This window comes from Telmatherina bonti (assembly GCF_933228915.1).
Source record: "Telmatherina bonti genome assembly, chromosome: 20".
Classification (NCBI taxonomy): domain Eukaryota; kingdom Metazoa; phylum Chordata; class Actinopteri; order Atheriniformes; family Telmatherinidae; genus Telmatherina; species Telmatherina bonti.
In genome coordinates this window covers 20,676,666-20,699,335 of record NC_136618.1, presented here as the reverse complement: position 1 = coordinate 20,699,335, position 22,670 = coordinate 20,676,666, and the positions used below count along the sequence as shown (strand labels likewise).

Sequence of the window (22,670 nt, the reverse complement as noted above, 5' to 3'; positions counted from 1 at the left end):
TTTCATGTGTTTACCGGGTAACAAGGGAAATCGACACGGGAGAACTCTCCTCCTCAGTGGCAAGAAAGATGTCTGTCGAGTGGTAGTGGAGATGCCAAAATACTGAGTTCATTATTTTCTGTTAACTATGATTAAGTGGCAAGGCCTTGCTTGGATTTAAATATAGACACATTGTGGGACTTGTTGGGTTGTGCAATCGTATTTTACATACAACTGTGTACAGATTATTGTTTTCTATAGGTAATGCATTGTGTATATTTAAATGCCCGGAGGGGTCAGGAATCCCTCCATAATATCACTGCGTGTTAAAGTATACAGTAATGATTGTTCACTTTCCATGCAGTCTGGGAGTCAGATCTACTTCTGTTCTTGCCAAGCATTTTCCTGGTAGTATTCAGACTGTCCTATGTACTGTATATACTGTATAGGCATTCTTTTTTTGGCTAATAAAAGTGCTTTATTATTCATGCTTGTTCCTGCCTGACATCACTAAAGCATAATGTCCTGCTTTTTATTTAGGCGAGTTTGGTAGTAGGAAAGTCCAACCTTTACACAATTTAGTCATTTTAAAATACCAGTAATTAGGAAAAGTATCCAACAAGTAAAATAGTCTGGACCTATAGACATGTAGCATGAATATTTTGTAGCTTCTGATCTCAGACATTTAAGACAAAAACGCTCCATCTTTCAAAATGTCCAATTTTATTTAAATACCATTCAAAACTTACAGTGCAAGAACATTCCTACAATTGGCATAATCAATATTTTCCCCAGCACCTGCTCAGAAATTTGGTTAAGGAATAGCCTCTTTCACAAATGACCAACATTCAGTCGTATTGTGCATTATGTCTAAGGCAGCATGGAGGACCAAGCAAGCTTTTTTTTTTTCTCTATTGAATCCAGTGGCTGGTGGTTGAAGTTTTTGCCAGTTTTCTGCAGCAAAGTTGGCACCTTCTTCCGAACAGCTTAGTTGAAGGCAACATGTTACTTGAGTCTGACACACCTGTAAACACGCATTCATACACGTTAACAAAAAAAATAAATAAAAATAAAATAAAATAAAAATCGCACCTTTGACGCAGAGGCTGCTATTAATCTGTCAAGTCTCCTGATGCTCATCTGGCATTTAACCCGATAAACCCTTCATTGACTAATTGAACCATTTCACTGATGATCACACTTAATTTCTGACAATAACAAAAAGCAATAAATATACAAAAGTGCCCGAATTCCAGTGTAAACATATTTTTGTTGCTGTTGTCAGCTGAACTGCAATCTGAGCAGAGAAATGTCAAAAAGGTCTTTGAGGAAATTTCAGCTTTTTTTTTTATTTTCCCTTCTAAAATCCAAAATTACACTCAGCAAACTTATCTGGATCTAACTTATATGTACACATAACCAAGTAGAAAACTATACAATACAGTGTGTACAAGAGCACATCTTGTACAGGTCTCAAATCAGCATATTTTCAAAGGAATATGTTGGCATTTTGGGACATATGCTTATTTAGCCACATGTTAGATCAGTGATTAGATATTAGCATGGTTGACCATATAAAGTAGAAACAGGGAAAATGAGTTTTATTAGTAAATGGCTTTTGTTGCATTCTATGCAAATGAACTGACTTTTCCCAAAAAATAGGGAAAACATCAAGATTTTTTGTTTTATTTGTTACCTGCTCAACCCATGCACAACTAAAGGAAACAGTTTGATGAAAAGGACAGGATAAAGTTACAATAGATCCTGATTTAAACATAGTAATTACAAAACCAGTTTGACACCACCTCCAGCATCCACATATGGCCAATCCTTCAGACCACAGAGGCTGTAAATAAAGGAGAACCACCACCAATAATTTAAGAAATAGGTATTAACCAATGAAGACAAGGTTTAACTTGATCCTCAAGTTTTGGAAGTGGTGACAGCTGGGTTTTCTACCTGAGAACAAGGCCTGCTATGCTGCTCTCTTTTAGGTTTCATAGCAACGCTAACTGGTTACAAAGCTTTAATTTGATCTGAAATAAGCTTTAATTCAAAAGGATGCTAACAAGCATATTTCCCAAAACTATTCCTTTAATTGGCATAAATCTGTCTTCATCAACCTGAGGAGCGTTTGTGTGGCAAGAGGTTTTCCTGCAGCCACAATCAGCTGGAGGTGAGCAATTTTTGTGGCTCTGCAGCTTCCATAACTGGCACATTGTAGTGGCGGTCATCTTCTGTGACGAGACTCACGGACGGCCAGTCGTCCTTATGGTCGTCTGGGTAGTAGGTGACAAACTCCTCCGTGTCCGCCTTGTATAATCTGTAAACTTGAATGGTGCACTGCAGAGCATAGCCTAGCAGGAACATCTCCACCTATGCAGAAAGACACAATATGTGGACATCATTTTACAGTCTTGGAGAAACTTCTGCAATCTTCACAAACACTGAACAAACATAATTATGGGTGAGGTGTTTTTACAGAAGCATTGCCTGTAAAAGCTTTAATATCCTGAGAATAACAAATCAGCCAACAGCTCATTCTTCCTGTAACCTCCTTTACCTAGAGGCTGATGATGACAAAGAGGTACAACTTGAAAAAACATCACAAGCATCAGCATGTTTTGCGTTTCAGGTTGAAGACTATTTATAAAAAAAAAAAAAAAAAAAAAAGTTACACACCCATCTCATGACATCTCGAATTAACTATTATGTTTGCGGTTCAGTGCAACAGATGGTTACTCAAGAATAAAATACTGCTGGATCCATCGAAGCAAAGAAAATCCTACCAGGTACTGTCCAATCACTCATTTACCACGAAGCAAATAGGTAAACAGAAAGAAAGTGCTCAGTTTCCACTACCTGCTCCAGCCCAGCGCTGAGACCAACATGCCTGAGGTGGTTGGAGAGGAAGGAACGTGGACAGTCAGACGAATCGCGAGCAAACAGCAGCCAGCAGAAGAGAGGGACATCTTCACCTCCCTGCATGCGGCTGTGCAGCTCCACCGCTCTGTCCAGCATCAGCAGTTTGAGCGCCTCCAGCAGCCCGAGCTCTTCTTCTCCACCCTGGAAAACTCGCTCACACAGCTGCTGCCGCTCTGCAGCACAGGAACAGTCTGCTGCGGCCCGCCACTGGAGACAAATCAGACGAACACAGGTCGTACAAAAAGCACAAACTAAGGTGACAGCAGATTAAAAGTGTAATAAATATCCACAGTGGATTTTAAAGATGTTAAGTAAACTGTTTATACTAAAAGGAGAATATAATGTATTTATAAGTGACAAAACAGTATTTGTCTATATTACAGTATTTTGTAACCCAACAAAAGCAACATATTTGATTCTGGCGCTGCCATTTGTCTTTCCTCACAATGAAGCATTATTTCTTTATCTGTCATCAGTTACTGATTTGTTTCCACATACAGGACAAGTATCTAGTCAAGAAACTAAGCTTTCTTTGTGACTATGCATATTTCATCTTCAGTCAACACAGTTTAATTTATAAAAGAGTCATTTTATTAGAGGCTTTTTTTTTCCCCATGCAAACATGCACATAACAAGCACAGCACAGGCCAGTTACACTTCATCATCCTAACAGCCATGCACACAACCAGCTAATAAAACAGAGGTCTGACTTTTAAGAACCAAGTCTGCAGTAAACACCAGAAATCCTCAGAATACCAGTGGAAGTGATGGACAATAAACTCTGCTCTCGGCCTCAGACTGTTACAGTAAAGAGCTACTGCTCTTTTATCCGTTCAAACAGCTCTTTTGAGGGTCCTTCCCTCCAAATCCTTTGAGATTTACCAGGCCGAGTTAATGACTCAAAAGAAAAAGGAAACAAGTCCAGCAGCCTTTAGCAAACTACCTCCCTTTGACATATGGTAACAATCACAGCCAAAAATCGCTGTTGAGGAATATCAATACCCTGCTGTGGTTAACTTTGTCCTCTCTTGAAAGTATTTTCCCACCCTACATCTCGGCAGATCTGCAGCAATTACCGTATTTCGAAGAAGCTCCATGTAGCCTTTCAGCTGCTGGGTGGCATCTCCTGTGCCATCTCCAGGAAATCTCCACTGGCTTATCAGCCCTTCCTGTGCCTCCAGTTGCTCTGGCAACTGTTAACACAGAAAACAGCAATTGTACAAAAAAAGTCACTTAAGACTGCAGTAAAGTCAGTAATGGAACTAATTACTCTGTGTTTTTATTTTTCATGAGCATGCTTGTATAAAATACAAACATCAAATTTGCATATTCAAGATTTGTACAACAGTTTTGCAGTCTGAACGTCTGCAAATGACTGATCTCCAAAGTCGGGGTTGTTACGCAAGATCCAGTAGGGCACGGTGGCAGGTAGCGCACAAAGATAACAGAGAAAAAGAGTTTAGCTTTTCCTCAACCATGCACTTGCAGTAATGTTCAGTCATATATCCGCATGTATATTAACATTAATATGTTCAATCATATCGTCTTCAGCTATATAATCTGTTCATGTTGCCATTCATGTTCATGTTGCCAAACTAAACATCAGGAAAACAGCCAATCCTTTACTCGATTGTTTTTTTCTCTTATCTAATTATTCTAAAAGGATGTATCATGCTACCAATCACTGACACTGACAAGGGTGTTTTCAGTAGCTAGAGAAGCCAGCTCTGTTAAAATAGTCTGTCTGTACATTTGTCATTTTACTGTTAGTCCTTTTAATACAGTACTTGTTTAATATATGTAAAAATATCAGCTATAAAGAACTGTTTCTAAGGTTTTTCCTCAACATCTCTGATTTAACTCAACATAGACTGGATTAGACAAACGGCAGTGATTGAGCGAACGTGTAAATGTAACATCAACTTCTATCTAATTGTAAAAAAAAATTGTAAAAATAAAACAAACAAAACAGTAAAAGCAGGCAAAGCCTTGCCAATATAAACCCCAGCTTGTAACATAAGCCTTTACAATGTTAACAAAACAGAGAAGCAGTGGACAAACCGTGTAGACCAGAGTCTACAGAGCTTTTATGCAACACAAGAATTTCACTAACAACGATTCTGACTTTTCTTGTGATCTAATTTGCTGTTTTCTGTGGCATGCTCCTTCATAGACAACTTATCAAAGACCTTAGGGTAAGGTCACACACTGGAGGACTTCTGGCATGTATTTAGTTTATCAAAATGATTAACGTCAAAACAATGCTGAATGAAAATGACTGGTGGTATTTTACCAACGGAAGTGACAGGAAGAACTGTTAAAAGATGTAAGTCCTGTGTAGCATGCACAAATGAAGACATACTACAGGCAAACGGTGGTTCCACCACCTGTACCAGTGGGTTTTTAACATTTCACTGGAACTGCATAAGAGCCTGGAATACATAAGATAACTCAGGAACACTTTCTTCTATGAGAGAGAACAACTCCCTTTAATGTGATCTTTGGGGTGGGGAAAAAAAAACATTTAACAGAAGTGAAAAGTTTGAGACCATCAGCTGTCTCATGACAAAACAGCTCAATGGTATTTTCACTATAGATGATGGCCTGAACCAAACAGACCTGTAATTACTTTAAATCCAGATGAGAGTTAACACCCCAGGAGTGTGGGACACACCCTGAACGCTTGACTGAGGCATGCAGCTAAAGTTGTGGCATGAAGCTTTAATCACATTACCATGTATAAACGTTCCACTGCGTGCACATTTAAGCCTTCAGTTTTAGAACAAATGACCTTGAAGCTGATGTTGAGCAGAGACAGCTTTCTACTTGGGCAGCAAATCTTTGCTTTAGTAGCTGGCTTAGAAAAGAAAAAAAGAAACTAATTAATGACCCTTAAATCAGGCATTGATATTCACCGGTAAAACAGTTAAACAAAAGAGCACAAACACTAAACATTAGCAGGAAAAAAATACCTGTGTGTGCATTTAAATTTTTTTTTTCTGCGTTAAGTGAGTATGCTAAAAACAATCAAAATTGCCACCTTCTCTTGGCCTCCTTATAATCCAGAGTTTAGGATATAACTCAGAATAATCAACATATTTTTGGAAGACCAAACTTGACTTTTACTAATAAGATCCAATCTGCTAACTGGGTCATTCTAAATCAGATTGTTTTTCCAGTAACCTCAGTATAAACATGTCACATATCAGATGTTATACTAAAGTTGGAGGAACAACTTTTACGTCACTGAAGTGAAAAATGTCACAATCTGCTTGGAGGAGGCAGGAATCAGTAAAATGTCAACAATGAATAAAACAATATCATATTGTGACATTGTCAGCTCTGATTGCACAACTGCTTCAAAGCTGATATAAACCCTACATTTTAAAGCTGGTTGGATAGGAGACCTAGATTTTAAATAGGGGGGCAACAGCTCAATAAAGGTTGAGAAGCGCTGGTTTGAACAAAACATTTACAGTCACTACAATGGTAACTCATGTACACCAGGTTTTACTGTTAGATACATCTCTGAGTAAACACTTGCCATAGTGACACCATCCTCTTGCAACCACGCAGGCAGCTGGGTACTTTGGGACAACACCTGGAACAACGTGGCTCTGAGGGCACAGTAGTTGTCCCCCCTCACTCGCCTCACACTGCTGAAGCTCTGCGACATCTCTTTATAACCCTGGACAAACACCACAGGAAGAATTTAGTGCCACATTCAAAAACAACTGGTTTTAATCTGACGCACTTCTTCTGCAGACACCAACCTTTTTAATGAGAGCACTTTTGGCAGTGTTTCCTTTCCACTCTCTCTCACTGTAAAACAGAATATCCACCGCCGGGGACAAACTGCATCTGTCCTCCACTTTTAGACCTGGGAGGAGAGAAGGTAGACGCAATCAACAAAAGGACTACTGTCCACACGTGAAAAAGCAAACTGATCCTGTAGTAGCTTGGTGTGTGTGGGGTGCAGTTTGACTATAAATGTAAAGGATGCACCAATTAGTTTCGGAGTCTGATGGTTCATTACTTTGAGACGCAGACAACTCCTCGGCTCCTCTGTACAGATCTTCTTCACTAAGATCAAACACAAACACACATATAATGCATGAAACTGGGACACATTGAGCTTTTTTGTGTTTATAAACAAAGATCCCATTACTGAGCATCCAAAATGACCATTTAATAAATATCCACCTACTTGTGTGTGTTGTATTGATTGAAACAGATAAAACTACTTTATTTCTATGAATCAGTCTGGGTCAATCTTGTCATGACATTGCTAATAAGAAAACACTATATAACAGAAATACTATGTTTTCAACACAGTTTATAGAAAATGTGTATTTTAGTGTGTTTTAGTACATTCTAGTTCTATAAACCTACCAACTTTGTTTTTCTGTGCTTGCTTAAAATTATCCCTGGAAAATGATTACTTCATCACAAACTAAATATCGGTCTTTTATTGTCTCTTATATGTTTACAAGAAAGCTTTAATACTTTCTCTCGCTCATGCCATACAGGAATCCTTTCCAGGACTATAAAGCAACTTAAATGACCTTTACAAACCTGTCTCCCAGATCATCTTCCTCCTCCTCAGTTGCAGGTCCAGCATCAGCTGTTACATCTGTGCTGCCTGTCCGCTGATCCTGTTTGCCAACCACCTCCTGAATCTTGGCATCTTTCTCAACCTGAGGACTTTCTTTCTCAGTTACAGCGCCCTCCATCTTTTCCTCCTCTATCAATCCAACATCCTCTTCTGTTTTGGGCACATCTTCACCTTTCAGTTTCTGCATGGTTTCCTCCACAGCATCCTGTTTCAGTTCCTCCAAAGAAGTTACCTCATGCAGCCTCTCAGGACTTGAATACTGAGAGTCTGGCTTTGCATCCTGATCTGATTTTAACCTGTGGAGAAAATGAATATTTGTCTGTTTATATACATAGTCAAAGAATATTATTACCACATTTAATTTAATAAAACTATTACAGGAAAATTGCATTTTAAAGAATCTTTTATATTAAAGATATCAAGTTGCATCAGCAGTCCAGCAGTAAGTTCCCCCTCTAGTGGCACAATAGCAGTATAAAAAACACCACAAGAATGCAGTTTATGTAAACAAGGTCCTTATTTTGATGTAACAAACACCCAGATCTCTGACCTGTCTTCTGTATCTGCTGAATCTGTGGCCTCTGGCTCCCTGACAGAACTGGCAGAGTCCTGTTTCTGCACACTGTGGTCGAGTCCATTAGGCTCCAACCCAGAGGAAGACTGAGAGACATCCTGGCTGTTAAGACCTTCAGATTCATCATGTCTGCACAATGGAGAGCCTCTGTTGACTGAATCCACTGACAAAGTACTGCAAAGCGACCAGAAAGACAAACATTTCTAGCTGATGTGCAACAGGTACAGCTGAAGAATAGAGGATCACAAGAATTTTATGCAGAAACATTATAATTCAATAAATCTGTAGATTTCAGACTGGATTTCATACCTAACCAATCAAGTAAAAAAAATCAATAGCAGTAATATAAAGAAGTAGTAATTCCAGTTTTAATACTTTATGAGATCGTCTGAGAATAAACAAAATACACAAGCAGCTTAAGTTTGGTCTTAAGAGCACATCATTTTGCAGAAATCACCTGTTCCTTACTGTTCAACAAACCTAACTCTTCAGACTGATTTCTATTTTCTTTTCCTTTCATCTTTTTTCATGAATAAAATATTTCAAACCCTTTAACTTGTTTACCAAAGCATGTGTCCATTTGTTATCAGACCAAGCCTGATGATTTTGGACAGCATTTGACATACATGTCATATGATGAAGAACCAACACCAGGTCTTAAATTGAGGTAAATACAACTTTAGATGAAACTGCCTAACTGCAGAAGTGGTGTGTGAGACTCAGTAGTATCAATAGAATCATATTAGCTGTAATAACTTGTTTTATATCAAATGTTTCTCACATCTTTTAGGAGAAAATCTGGCTCAATTTTCAGGTTGAGGTCTGGACTTTGACTGGGTTATTAGAACACAACTATTTTCTTTTTCAGCCAATCAGCTGAGGATTTGCTGCAGTGTTTGTGAATCTCTGTCCTGTTGCATAATCCAATGTAAACCTATCTTTGGCTGTCAGAAAGATAGCTTCATAATTTGCAAGGGATCTTCGGACTGTATTAAAAGAGGTTCACACACACACTGATGATCAATTAATCAATTGTGTTTGATTATCAGGAATTCTCTAAATTCTGCCTAGTTTTTCCACACACTGCTTTCTGGCTTCATTTTCATTAAATAAATGATGACAGTGTGCAATATGTCATCTGTTGTTGCTCAGCTGAGGCTGTTCTTTTTCCCACGGCTGTATAACCATTCAGCCTCATGGAATAAGCCGTTCCCATGTTACTTACCAGCTCACAGCCTGTGTGTTTGTCTCCTGACTGACCGCAGAGATGGACGCCTCCTGACCTGCTTCTGCAGAAAGCTGCGTGTTTGGCACAGATAACACTTCATTATTTTGAGCCAACTCCCCTGATGGTTTGGCTACTGTGCTGATAGCATCTTTGGAGCATTTTTCTTCAGCATCATTACACACTGTTGAGTGCTCTGTTGTGTTTGTCTTAGGATGGGAAACATTTTCGGAGCTGACGGCTTCAGATGTTTGTGGGACATCTTCAGGGACTTCGTCCTGCAGTGAGGCTGGAGGTTCGTCTGCTGGTTCTGCAGTTGATGCTACAAGCTCACCATCAGCTGCAGAGTTTAAAGTGCATTCAAGATGTTCAGCTGGTTCACTGTCTACAGAAATGTCCTTTCTGTCTTTGATTTGTGGTTCAATGGAGTTGTCTTTATCAGATGCTTTATTTGGAGAAGGCGTTGCTGGATCACTATTCCTCGTCTGCAAGGGTCCATTTCCCTGAGTGTTGCTAGGCTCTGCTTCTCTATTATCAGGGCTCTGCACATCCACAGCATTCTTGTCAGTAGCTTTCCTAAATGACATAACACAGCATGAGCAATGTCACAGAACTACAAGTAGCCTCTCAAATTACATTTGAACATAAACAGATATGATTTAGAAAAATGTTTCTTGATTGTTTCTCTTCTGTTGGTGAAGAGGAAGCAAGAAACCTTTAATCATAAGTCACATTAATTTTCAATTTATGTCTCATTACCCATTAGTAAACAGGATGACGCATATGTTTCTCTTCCACACAATGTAATGAATGCACTGAAGTCCGTAGAAGTAAGCTCAGAATTAGTCAAAATGTGAATTTGCCATACAACATATTCCAACAACTCAAAGAGGGACAGTTTGATCGTTTATTTACTTGAAGGTATTTCAATGATTTACCGTAATTTTTTGTACTTTAATAAAATAAATGTTTAAGATCAACTTTGCTTCATAAAATATTGGTCAAAAAGATTTAAGAAGCACTTAAAAAACACTCACCAAGATGTATATGTCATTCTTTTGTGGGGTATAACATCAGAAAAGTACACACAGTCCAACGACAAGCTGATACTTTATGTTATTATACTTATTTTACTCAAGTTATATATATTTTTTCTCATCGATCTTTCCCAGTATCATACCTCATGTTGTCATCTCTTTCAGGACCACATGTGCCAACCACTTCTTTTTCACCAGCGCCTGTGACCTTTGACTCATCTTTCAGCAAAACACTTCTTTCCTCTGCACTACCACAGGGGTTTTCAGGGCGACAGCAACAGTTCCCCATCTGCTTGCTCCCTCTGTCCGGGAGGTCAGACAGGCTTGATGGTGGACTCTGGTCCAAAACAACCAAAAGCGACCTGATGAGTCGCTGAAACCTGAAACTTTTAGGGGTCCATGATGAAGAAGGTCAAGCTGTAAACAAGAAAACAATAAGTTACTTTTGACAAAACTTTAGACAGCTAAAAGAGGTAAAAGTAACTCACTGAGTCAATTTTTAAAGAATTTGCTTTGACAAACAAGTTATTTGACATCATAATGCACTTCCTGACTTGAAACTGAGATAGGTAAAAATGTATCGATTTACAAAAAAATCAAATGGGTTATTAGTAGTATATCAGTATTGGTAAAGGTTGTGAAACAGAGCTTAAATTTAATCAAAAGAATATAATGTTTACTAAATATAATAGCCTTATGTTTATCTAAAGATATCTGAATACTACAGGCTCAGTTGTTTATTTTGATCCCAGTACTTTAGACACCAGTTTTACAACACAACACAATATCCCTTCATTAATTTATGAAAAATAATGAATTTGCAGGACAGAATAAACTTTTCTTTCTAAAATAATAGTAGTAATAATGATTTCGATTTTATCATGCGTTTTTACCAAATGAAAACAGGTCTGTCAAAACAGAAAGCAACGCCCCATTGTGTATATATCTGCACAAAAAAAGGAAGTAACATTAACGATGGCAGCCACAAACTTAACTGTCAAATCAATCAGAAATGATTGCAATGATACCCAAACAAACCTTGTTTTAGTTGAACTGAAGTCAACTATCAAAGCTTTCAATCGTGAAGCTCTTGTGTCACTTTTGGTGAGCTGCTTAGCTAGCTAGCTGCCGTAAACTTAAAATACAAAAAAACACCTCTGCAGAGTGACCGCCGCTCAGTAAACTCGCCGCTGCCGTATTTCTTATTTCTGCTTAATATTGCACACGTTTCATTTGATAACATAATATTTAAGAAAAGATGGGTATTTACTGTGTTTGCTGCGGAACATCTGTTCGCATAGACCCCTAGCTTAGCCGGAGCAGCAGGTCATGGCTCGGTCCGAGCGCATGACGTCATACCCGAGTGCGACGACGGTGGTGAAATGTTCAGGTACCCCTCGGAAATTTCACATTCATGTAAGCGGGTGATGGTTTATAACTGCTCAGTCTGTCATTTAAACTAAATTTTATTCTGTAATCATTAATGTACAGTCATAAAAAAAAATTCACAAAAAAAAACTTTTTTCCTGTCATAAATATAATTAGTTGATCTTATCTTAAATTGTTTAAGAGGGACTTGATCAATATGAAGTAACCTTCACTGGCTGCTGGAAATTTAATAAAGAGCAATAATTACAAATTTAGTCAGCAAAAGAAGGAAAACAGCTGAAGCACAGAAGAAAGTTTAATTTACAGCTTAATTATTTTCTTTTTATCTACCAATGCAATATAACAAACAGGTTACAGTACATTTAAATAAATTCTATTTTATGCCATGTTTGATAAATGAATAATTTGAAGAGAACAATTTTAAACAGTTTTATCACACAGTCATCTGAGCAGTAGATCATGAAAGGATGGATCAAAGGTTTTTTTTACTTTCAAATTATTTTCACATCTTATTTTCTATTGTGTCATGTGAAAATAGTCCCTATATAAAATTAATACTCCAAGTTTAAACTCATGTTTTGATCATTTTAGTTTATTCAGTAAAACGACTGTCAGACATTTTTTCTCCAAATCTTTGGAGTTAAACTCGTCTAAATAGAGTGAATGTGTCTGTTGCCATTTTAAAAAGTCAACTGTATAATTATGTGGTAAGAATTCGCATTTAGTAGAAAACCTTTTCAAAATATAATAGGAAAACCCATATATACAAAATATTTTGTTATATACACATCAAATACACACATTTTATATATATATATATATATAAATATATATATATATATATATATATAAAATCATCAAAAGCTGCTTTGTGTTACAGTTCAAGTCTCATGGTTTCAAATCTTGCTGCCTGATCACTTCATGTTCCTCAGCTCCCTCAGCTCCTCCAAGTGTCCGATTAGCTCCTTTGGTAGCCCCAGTTCTGACACAACATCCATACAGTGGTGCAGGAGAAGGTTTAGACCTTCATTTAAACTGGAGGAGCAGTCAGTAGACTCAGAACAAAAATATTGTGGCTGGTGAGGGTCATCAAAGTCCATTTTTTCAGCGCTGTTGCAGCAGTTCGACTCTTTGCATCCTTCTGAACAGTGGCCTGGTGCTTGCTCCACTTCCAGGTCCTCCATGCTCTCCGAGATGTCAGTCACACTCGGAGGAGGATTCTCTAAAGCCTTCCTGATGCCTTCCATGATATTTTCCTCATGTTGTGTCACCCGCTGCAAGAGGTCAGTCACTGAGGGTGGGATGGGGTTTTCTGGATGCTGGATTCGGCACCAGCACCATATAGCACTGTGACGGGAGACACAAAGAGGCAACAGTGTTGCATACAATGGCACAGAGAAGTGACTGGGACAACCATCTACATGAGGGCAAAAAAAGACTTCAATAATTGTCCAAACAAAAGACACTCAGGATGTTTCTTTTATAAGAAATCAGCTTTAAATTCTTTTGATTGTACACAAAGCAATTTTGAAACCTTGTAGATTGATATGGGGAAAACAAATCTTAAAAATCACCAAAAAACATCTGAAAACTATCTGACAATGGTCAAAATAAAAGCAACATTGTTATGAGTAAATGTTTCATACAATAAAAACCACGTTAAAGACTGTTTCTCCCTCTACAGTTTTACTGTAAACACTTGTGGTGATTTAGGACTAAACTGAGTGGTGTTTGTATTAAACTTTATAAAGGACTATCAGTATTTATTTAAGCAGATTATTTTTTAAACGTAAATACAAAAAGTTAAGCATTTCTACATTTACAAGCAGCTAAAACAGAACAGGATGAATGAATGACAGGAATGTGTTAAAAGTGAGACAAATAGATCAACTGATCAGCTTTTTCATTCCTATGTTTTTAATATAAATATAGACACAAATTCTAAAAAATTATTATGTCATATTTTAACAAGCAAATGCATAATGTATAGCTGGTCAAGGGGGCTACCTTATTTTCCCTTTGTAACTTGTGGAAGAAGGCTGATAGATATACTATTGTCACATCATTTTTAATCTGTTGTCTGGCTGCAATTATTTGCGTTGATCTTTTATTGTGAGATAAATCTACCCCCGAGCCCTCTTATGTATGTATTTATTTTATCTTTACCTTACTATTCCCTTGAGGCGACTCACAGCTTGGGTCTGAGCGGCTCCTTCTCTGAAGCCCTGGTTAAATCCGACCTGAAGGGAGGCCTCCTGCCCGGCATCAATTCCGTCTACATAACCATCCTATTCACAACACCAACAGATAAACAAACACGTGTTGTTAAAGATGCCACACACAAATATGAGCAAAAAACTGCATACTGTGAGTCACTGACCGAATAAATCCACATTTAAACAAAACAAAACACATTTCAGCCCAGCACGAGACACACTTGTTCTAATTTTACCTTGATTCGTTTCTTCATGTTGGATGTCCACTCTTTAGTTTGTAAATTAAGGTCGTCTGCGTTTTCGTCGAACACATCTTCAGCAGTGGACGACGCAGCTTTGAGCCAAGACATCCCGGACTTAAAATAATACTCTATTTCTGAGACTCTTGGTGTTTTTTAAGGCATCTAAATAGTCACAGAAGCAATGGTCAGATTTGCTGCCTCAGCAACGGCTTCCAGCGAACAGCGAAACGTCATCAATAAGCGACTGCAAAGTAAACGCCAACTAAAATAGAAAAATTGGATAGACTAGACAATAGAATTCAGACATGTTCTGCTTTTTTTTTTTAGAGGGGTTAAACTACAAAATGTCTGTTTCATACATTTTATTTTTTGAGGCATGTTTAAATAATTTAATCTAACAGTGTGACAGTGGTCCACATCATTTTAAAATAACGGGTTTTATTAAATGCACTATCTATCTATCTATCTATCTATCTATCTATGAATGCCCATGCTGTGTTCTCTCTATACAATCAGGCCATAAATCTGTTATTTCACAGAATTTCAAAAGCGAAGCCAAATCTCTAATTTTAGTGTGGAATTTTTCACTTTCATTCAGACCACTTCTTCTGTGGTAACTATTGTTCAGTCTATGGTTCCTACTGCCATCTACAGGCAAAATGTAGCAGAAGATGACAGATAAAACCTGCAGGTGGCGCTGAAGCCTAACTATAAAACTGTATGGTTCAAGCAAAAAGTCGTCATCTTCATAATTGTGGTCGATGAAACCATTTAATCTTTCTCATTTGCTGTTTTGTTCTTATTTTTCTACTAAATTTGGGTTAGATATTTTTTTTTAAGCAACAGAGGCCATGATGTTTTAGAAATTGATTTTCATAATTTCAGTAAAACTGGAGTAAACGTAATTTAAACTAATTAAACCTTAATTATTCATTCACCCATTATACTTTACAGGTGTCCTTCCGTAAACGCATGCACAAAAGTTTGAGATTTACAAGGAATAGAACATTTAATTATTATTGTTAATGCAAGTAATTTTTCCTCACCTTTCAAATGAGTCTTTCTGAAATAAAATGAAATGGTAAAATATAGATTTGGAAAAATAAACAGACCTTGTGATGTTAGGAATTAGAAATGCATATAACTAATGATGAAATAAAAAAAAATTAAAATATGCCTATCCACTGAGAAGACAATGAGAAATGTTTTTGTGAGCACCTCAGATAAATGATTTTTTGGATGTTTATCATATAGATTAAATCAAATCAGACATTTATCATGTTCCTATGTTTAGTCAATTAATTGTGTGTCTGTGAAAATAACGCAAAGTGCATCATAATGGTTTGTTGAATACATCTTATTGATAGTGTTGGCAAGAAAGAAGAAAAGATGTTTCATAATGTTACAAAATGGGAACCTTCAGGTGATAAGAAAAACCTGAAAGACAAATGAATGACAACAAAAACAAACAAAAGAACCTCCAAATGATTTCATTAGAAATATTATTAAAGTGTCAGAAATGGCTGAAATACTTAAAGAGTTATAGGCATGTTTTTATCAGGCTGTTCAAACTACTGTCCAGTACTTTTTTTTTTTTTTTACAGGTTTTTATTTAAGTGTTCAACCCAGGAAATGTCATCTGTCATGACAAACACATTATTCGCTCATCAATAATGCATCTTGCCAACCTTTTTCTCACTGTTGAGTAGAGGGGAAAAACACTCCCCCTTGTTTTATTTTCAGATTCTCTCATTCTTCATGCCATGCTTTATGGAAAACACAGGAGAGAGTGGACAGTGGGTAAATGCATTTCACCTTGGTGGAGTGCACTTGCAGCCGTTGGACAACAATGGCCTTGAGAATACTCGGAGGCCACAGTGGAGTTGTCTCTGTTCTGGAAATGGAGTCGGACTGGAGGCCTGTTTCGTGGCAGCCACACCTTCAGTCCCCTTGCTTGAAGACTCAAAACAACCAGTCAGGGCAATCACCTGACACATTTCCATCCAATTTCCACTGCAGAATGTGTTCATTTTCAGGCTAATGGCATGTCATTTTGCAGGAGCCTTTGGTCAAGAATTAATCCTGGAATCAAAACAGATTTTCCGGGGAGCAATCTTCCATCAAGTATTGATTTTTTTACACTCACGGAGCCTGTACTCCCTAATTTAACCTGACAGCCAGAAGCACAATGGACTGGGAGCACCTTGGCGTCTCACAGAGGGAGCTCTCCTCCTCCTTCTTCTTTCCATGAAATGAAAGAGAGATTGGGAAACAGGAAAAAGGGACTCCCAGATGTATAAAACAAAGAGCATTGCTTACAGAAACCAGAAAGATAAAGCTTCCGTCTTTCTGTTTTACCTCTAATTATCTTTTCGAGGATAGTGCAACTTGAACAGGTGAGGCTGAGAGGGAAGAGGGGAGAGTATTCTGAGGCCATCAGCTATCATTATGTGCCTGTTGACATCTCCCTGTCTTTGAGTGATTCTCATCTGTGATTTCCCCTGACCATTTTCTGCAGATGCACCAAGAGGGGTTTCATCATGGTCCCATAAAAAGGGCCAAAAGTGTCCGTACAGGCCCTCACTAATAAGAAAGCAAAGATGTGTCTGACCATGTCACTCCTCTCCCATCCATATCTGCTCTTGATGCCTTCAGATATGCAATCACTCTCTTTTCTCTCCTTCTTCCTCTCTGTATGTGCTGTAAGTATACTATACCCTATGTAGAGGTCAGCAGGATGAGAGGATGATGGAGGGCAGGACTGGTTATTTTCCTCTAGCTCTTAAAGCTGCGATGACCCATGTGCAGGAGAGTTGCACTTTGCCAAAAGGTTTTTCATGCACTGCTTACAAACTACCTAACAGGAGGGAAACTATTTCAAGTTTTTATCTGCTGCTTTTAACCCTTAAACATCCATTTCAGACCAGAATGTCCCGTGATGCTTCTGTTCAGTCATTTTGCGAGGCACTAAGAAAAAGCAAATCTTCACATGCCAGACATGATCTTAATTCATATCTCTAATTATACTTGTGCAATTAAAAAACTACAACTTTCAGCAAAGATTTTTAAAAGTGTACTTGTATTTTTTCCCCGCATTTATTGATTTCCTAACATTTGTGGTCTTTAGATTAACTAAAGTTCCCTTTGCTGCAAGACCACAAAGACACCGTCCTATTTGTGGTTAATTGTTTTTAGCAGTCTTGTGTCATGAGATTGATTTTTAGTCTCATAGTCCTAATTTCAGACTTGTTTAATAAATCTTTATAACTGAAAGAGACTATGAATATACTGAGGTGACATTATTAAGTGTATTTAAACAACAATCAATTGAAAAATGCTTAATTTTTCATCACCAAATTAGCATTTTATTCAGTATTTGTGCTATTTTTATGTGAAGATTGCACTTTTTAGCAATGTCCTTTATTCAATTTATTTAATACTCAGCAAAACAGATTAAGTCATTTTGTGATTTTCATGAATAATAACAATATTTTTGTCTGTCCACTTAGAATTGACCCAATTTGTTTCTATTATCAAGATCACAACAGTGTCAAAGTCATTTGCACTCCACTTTCTTGTGCCTGCTGTAGATAAACACCACACAGAGGCAGAGGTCAGGGAATAGTTTTGAAAATGTCACATCAAAATATTTAACTTGTGTGAGCACGTATCATATTTCAAGTGACTTGAAGAGCGACATTAAATCGGACAAAATGAGTTGCACCTTGCAAAAGGTTTGTATTTGTTTAGTTAACCAATCTGCATCAGCTTGGTTCACTCTTGCTGTGAGCTGACCTGCACTGATATCCGTTACAGAATGACTTTTATACTGAAGAAAAACCAAAGCATTCTCAGACTGGTTCTAAAGCATCCAGTAGTATCTGTAACGGGATAATCATAGTAGCAGTATCTTTTGTCAGGATATGAGATGGTAAGAGGCAGCGCAGGAGTGCAGTGGTTTACGTCTAACAGCATAAAGTTTTCTGATCTGAATTTCTACTGAAGTGTTTGTTAAGTTGTTTTTCCCTGTGTATTGTGTGGTTTCTCTCTAGATACTTCAAAATCCCAAACCACCCCTAACAGCATGCTAGATGGATCTGTGATGGGCCTGCTGGCAACTTGTCCAATGACAGGTGGATTGAGACAAGATGAAAATGGATGATTACATAATATTGTGAGGACAAGATTTTCAATCACAATTAAGGACAAAGTGTTAACAGAAGCCTAAAATGTGATACTATTTAAATATTTTTTTGTGGCAGAGAGCAAAGTTTCTGCATTTGTGTGTGTAAGTCAGGTGAAAGACTAAGGCCTGCAGTTCTACATACCACCTTCTGAGTCGGCTGTGCATTTACATTACCATGAGCACTGAACTGGATAAAAGGACAATGTAGATGTGTGGACAAGAGAGTTTTCTTGCAATTTATCTTCTCAAAACAATCATCTGCATGGTTCCTCTGAGCTTCATCTTTTTGGACATTGATCCTGATGCAGTTATAGTTGCCATTTTTATAGTTTTTATGGCTTTTTTTTTTTTTTTTTTGTCTGCACAGTTACGAGTATTTGGGTACACAAGACCTCATGGACTTTTGAAGATTAGTGCAGATTATGAAATTCACATCACACAGTTGTTGCACAAGAGCAAACAAAAAAAAATATGAATTTATACAAATTTCTGCCAGACTCTAAACATGGGCAGATGCAGGAGTGAAGCTAAGGGAAGACTGGCTCCTTTGAAATATGATTGACCCCTTCGGTGCCCCTGTCCAGTCATTACAGCTAGAGTCTTTACAGCTAAGTTAAAGTGTGGCACTGTAAACTATAAGGATGACTTGTTTCTACTTTACGGAAACTAAGACAATAAGGGAAAGTACATAGATTACACATGGTGGACTTCTGCTAAAAACCTAGCACTTTGGCGCTATAGTTAACAAATTTTCAGACCCCTCTAGAGACTTTATGTCAAGAAAAAGTGAATATTAACAAGTCTAGTGATTTTTCCGGTCATATTAGAAACTTTTGGTGCTTTTTTGGTGAAAGCAAGTATTGTTTACTCTTGTAAACCACACACAGGCCGCATTAGGCTGCATGAGCCCCCCCCCCCCCCCCCCCCTTCAGAAGAAAATACCAGAAGTTTGGTTCTCCAGCATCCAACTTCAAGCTGCAGTCAGAGTAGAAGATGATCACCTCTGCTGACTGACCAGATAGAAGTTGCCACTGAGTGATCCCACCCTGGATACAAATGTCTATTAACAGGAATTTTCGCATGTGGACAAAAATATTTAAAAAGTAAAAATTACTGGAACATGTCAACTGGAGCTGTTACTTTGACTTTCGGTCTGTTCAGTTTAGCTCAGGGATATTTTTTGTATTTCTTTTTCTACTGTTTTGAATCTAAATGCAATTAAATGTATTTTTTTCCAGACATTAATAGAGCCTGAGTTTTTTTTTTTTTTCTTAATTAGTATATATACTTAAATATACATACTAATTAAGAAACAAAAAATCACTAATATTAATATTTGTGATTATTATTATTTTCTTAATTAGTTTAAATATGTAAGTATATACATGTGTATATGTACATATGTATGTATAGGTATGTACATATATTTTTTCTTTTCTTATTTTCTTTCATTTGTTTGAAATAAATAAACTCACAAACTCACAATATCAATATCAGTGCCTATTACTTGATTTAGTCATCCACTATTTTTTATTTAAATGAAAAAAATGTGGCTTTTTGAGCCAATATTGTTGAGCAATTAAAATTAGAATAATTATTTACAAAACTGGAAATAATTTAGATGATTTCTTAAAAAATTCAGTCCCACCCTAATTTGAATTAATCATGTTTGACTTACTAATACGTTTGTGTAAAATATTTTGACTTGCATTTGTGTTTGAAAGGTGCTACATAAGTAAATTGTTTCTTCATTTACGTATGTTGGACAAATACTTAACTTTTTGTCACGGACATGTCTGAAATAAAAAAGTATTGTTTGATGAATATGACCTAGCAACTGATAATAATTTATATTACAGTCATTTTATCAATTCTTAGTTTATTCAATATATTTTGGACACAAAACAAAGTGATATTTCACATGACTAAATGAATGACAGCATACTGATTGCCAACAATTTGTAGTTTATTAGTAATAATCACTTTCTGTGTGTATTACAGTTAAACTATTAAAACTATGCACATCATGACTTAAATTAACCTTTTTTTTGTAAGATGATGGATGTTTTGCGTATGTTCCCTGCACTCAGAGGAAATGCATTTGTACATCTAAAAGGCCGTTTGAAAAAGCTGCATGTGAACTTTTAAATAAAGCACTATTGATCGTTTTCTTTATTGACTGTGTTTGTGTGCGGCAGGTGTGCAGCTTCAGCCTCTCACCCATTTTGCTGATACTTTGGTGGAAAAAAAAAAAATTCCTGTGCAGGCTTTTAGAAAACAGAGACGTCAGAGCCTAAAGATGTGCATAAAAAACAACAACAAAAAAAGACACAAAAAAAACTGGGCTGCTACAAAGTTAAATGGACTATGGACAAACGCAATCAGCTGCTCAAGTCAGACAGATGTCTCAGTACAGGCCTGTGCTATTAGCACTTCTACCTGCAAATACCTAACAGTGTGACATTGCTAATAATGCTGAAAAAAGACAGAAAAACAGAAACAGCAGTGAAAGCAAAAGGGATCATATGCATGGCCAACCTCGATTGCATGTGAGGATTGGTAATTGCACCCCTTGAGGCATCTGGGTGTGCAGAGCAGCAAAGTGGGAGACGCCTGAGCAGCTTGGGCTTCACAGTCAGTGTACCAACATCTCAACCCTGAGGAGGAAGTGAAAACAACAAGGCGGAGGAGCGGAGGGTGAGGGATGTACAGACAGTTCATTTACCCAGAACATCAGCCCACCGCACATTGTCTGAAAGATAAGGAAAGTGAATGCTTCATGCCTGATGGAAAACAAAGGCAGCAATTTAAAACCATCTGCATTCAACACATGCACTCTTTCTCTCCACCTTTCCCTTTCTGTGTCCTGACTGATATTGAAACATAATCCATTTGGAGCGCCGACATGTCATTATATTTCTATTCGGTTTTCCTCTCCCCATTCAGGACAATTTCAGGTGGTTGCAAGTTGAACAGGAATGTTTTATTTCAACAAGTCAGCCGCTCTGAGTCTTCATAAAAAAACATTGAAGATGGAGGGACAAAAAAAAAGGAGAGTTTACTTTAAATCTATCTTAAGGAGACCTTAGCTGCTCCTGTTAGCCGCTGCAGGTTGAGGAAGAAAAAGAAGAAAAAAAACAGAAAGAAGATGAGAAAAAAAAACTGAACAATGAATCACAAAGATACAGAGATCAAAACTCATCTTTACTGCTCGGCTGTCTTTACTAGAAACATCATACATCACACAGGCTTGGGTGTAGCCCTCAGAATACTGTAGACTGCTCTCAGATCTCCAGTAAGTAAAGAAAATAAGAAGAAGAATGTAGGTTTTCCAAGAGACAGTTTTCTAAGAGTCTAGATTTTAAGGGCAAACTTTGTGCGTAAGAGTCTCTCTTTATTTTATTGATATATTTAATATTTTATATGTGATTCTGTACGATTACAGTTTGTGAGTACAACTTTACTTATTGCACTTAATTTGAACACATCATTAGCGCTTGATTTGTTCATTTTAAGGGAAACTCATGGCTGTTTCTAAGCTATATAAATTTGCAGTTGAATTACTCCTCTTTGAATCAAGTGCACGCATGGTGTGTTATGTTAGAAAATATATGGAAACATGACATGTTAAAATTTGAAGTAACTGCTGCTTGGCTGACTAGTTGGTTAAAGTTGGTTAAAATGAATTCCTTCATTGTCATAGATTGCTATAAAACAAACAACCACAGGGAGACCTTGAAGTATCTTCTTTTGTTCTGATTCAAATAAAAAACTTTACTAATAAATATGAGAAGAATCAGTGAAAAGTGGATGACAGGTCTGAACTGCTGGCTAATTCAGCAATCAGACTGATTAAATATGAAGCAGTCCTGCTGTAAGTTGTAAGTTTGTCATTATGTTGCTGGAAAAAGCAGCAACACAGAGCGAGAACATGAATTACAGGTGTACCTTTCAGTGGGTTTGGGATTTGTAGGATTTTCCCTTGCCTAGTTTCTGTCCTGGTTTAGAATTATTACGTTCATTCTGTACTAGTCTGTTCCTTTGTTTCTCTTCTTGTTTGTCTCTGGGTCTAATGTCCTGTTTTTATTTTGTAGATCATCCCCCCCTTGCGTATTGCATTCTGTTTTTACTTCCAGCTCATTATCAGACCTTTATTTTGTAACGCCAGATACTTCTGACCAACCAGTGAGTCAAGGTAGGTTTTATTACAAAAAGGTTCAAATAAACTAGTTAAGATGGGGGAATGTCTTAAAGTGCAGGTGTGCTATTAGCCAAGCTGGGG

The 22,670-nt window shown here is 37.3% G+C and overlaps 2 protein-coding genes across 2 annotated transcripts; both read right to left on the bottom strand.

The window, feature by feature from the left end:
- Positions 1–746: 746 nt before the first annotated feature.
- On the bottom strand, positions 747–11,671 carry LOC306770863 (uncharacterized protein). Its single transcript, XM_079259870.1, has 11 exons — positions 11,626–11,671; positions 10,499–10,772; positions 9,319–9,894; positions 8,070–8,267; positions 7,480–7,815; positions 6,941–6,987; positions 6,678–6,784; positions 6,449–6,592; positions 3,981–4,097; positions 2,842–3,111; positions 747–2,355 (listed from the first exon to the last, which is right to left on the bottom strand). The coding sequence occupies exons 2-11, from the start codon at positions 10,642–10,644 to the stop codon at positions 2,146–2,148; spliced, it is 2,151 nt and encodes a 716-aa protein (XP_079115996.1). The 5' UTR covers positions 10,645–10,772; positions 11,626–11,671; the 3' UTR covers positions 747–2,145.
- A 959-nt stretch (positions 11,672–12,630) lies between these two features.
- Positions 12,631–14,310, bottom strand: otulina (OTU deubiquitinase with linear linkage specificity a; the record flags this gene model as incomplete). The annotated part of the gene is made up of 3 exons (XM_079259915.1): positions 12,631–13,091; positions 13,911–14,032; positions 14,197–14,310. The coding sequence occupies 3 exons, from the start codon at positions 14,308–14,310 to the stop codon at positions 12,659–12,661; spliced, it is 669 nt and encodes a 222-aa protein (XP_079116041.1). The 3' UTR covers positions 12,631–12,658.
- Positions 14,311–22,670: the final 8,360 nt, after the last annotated feature.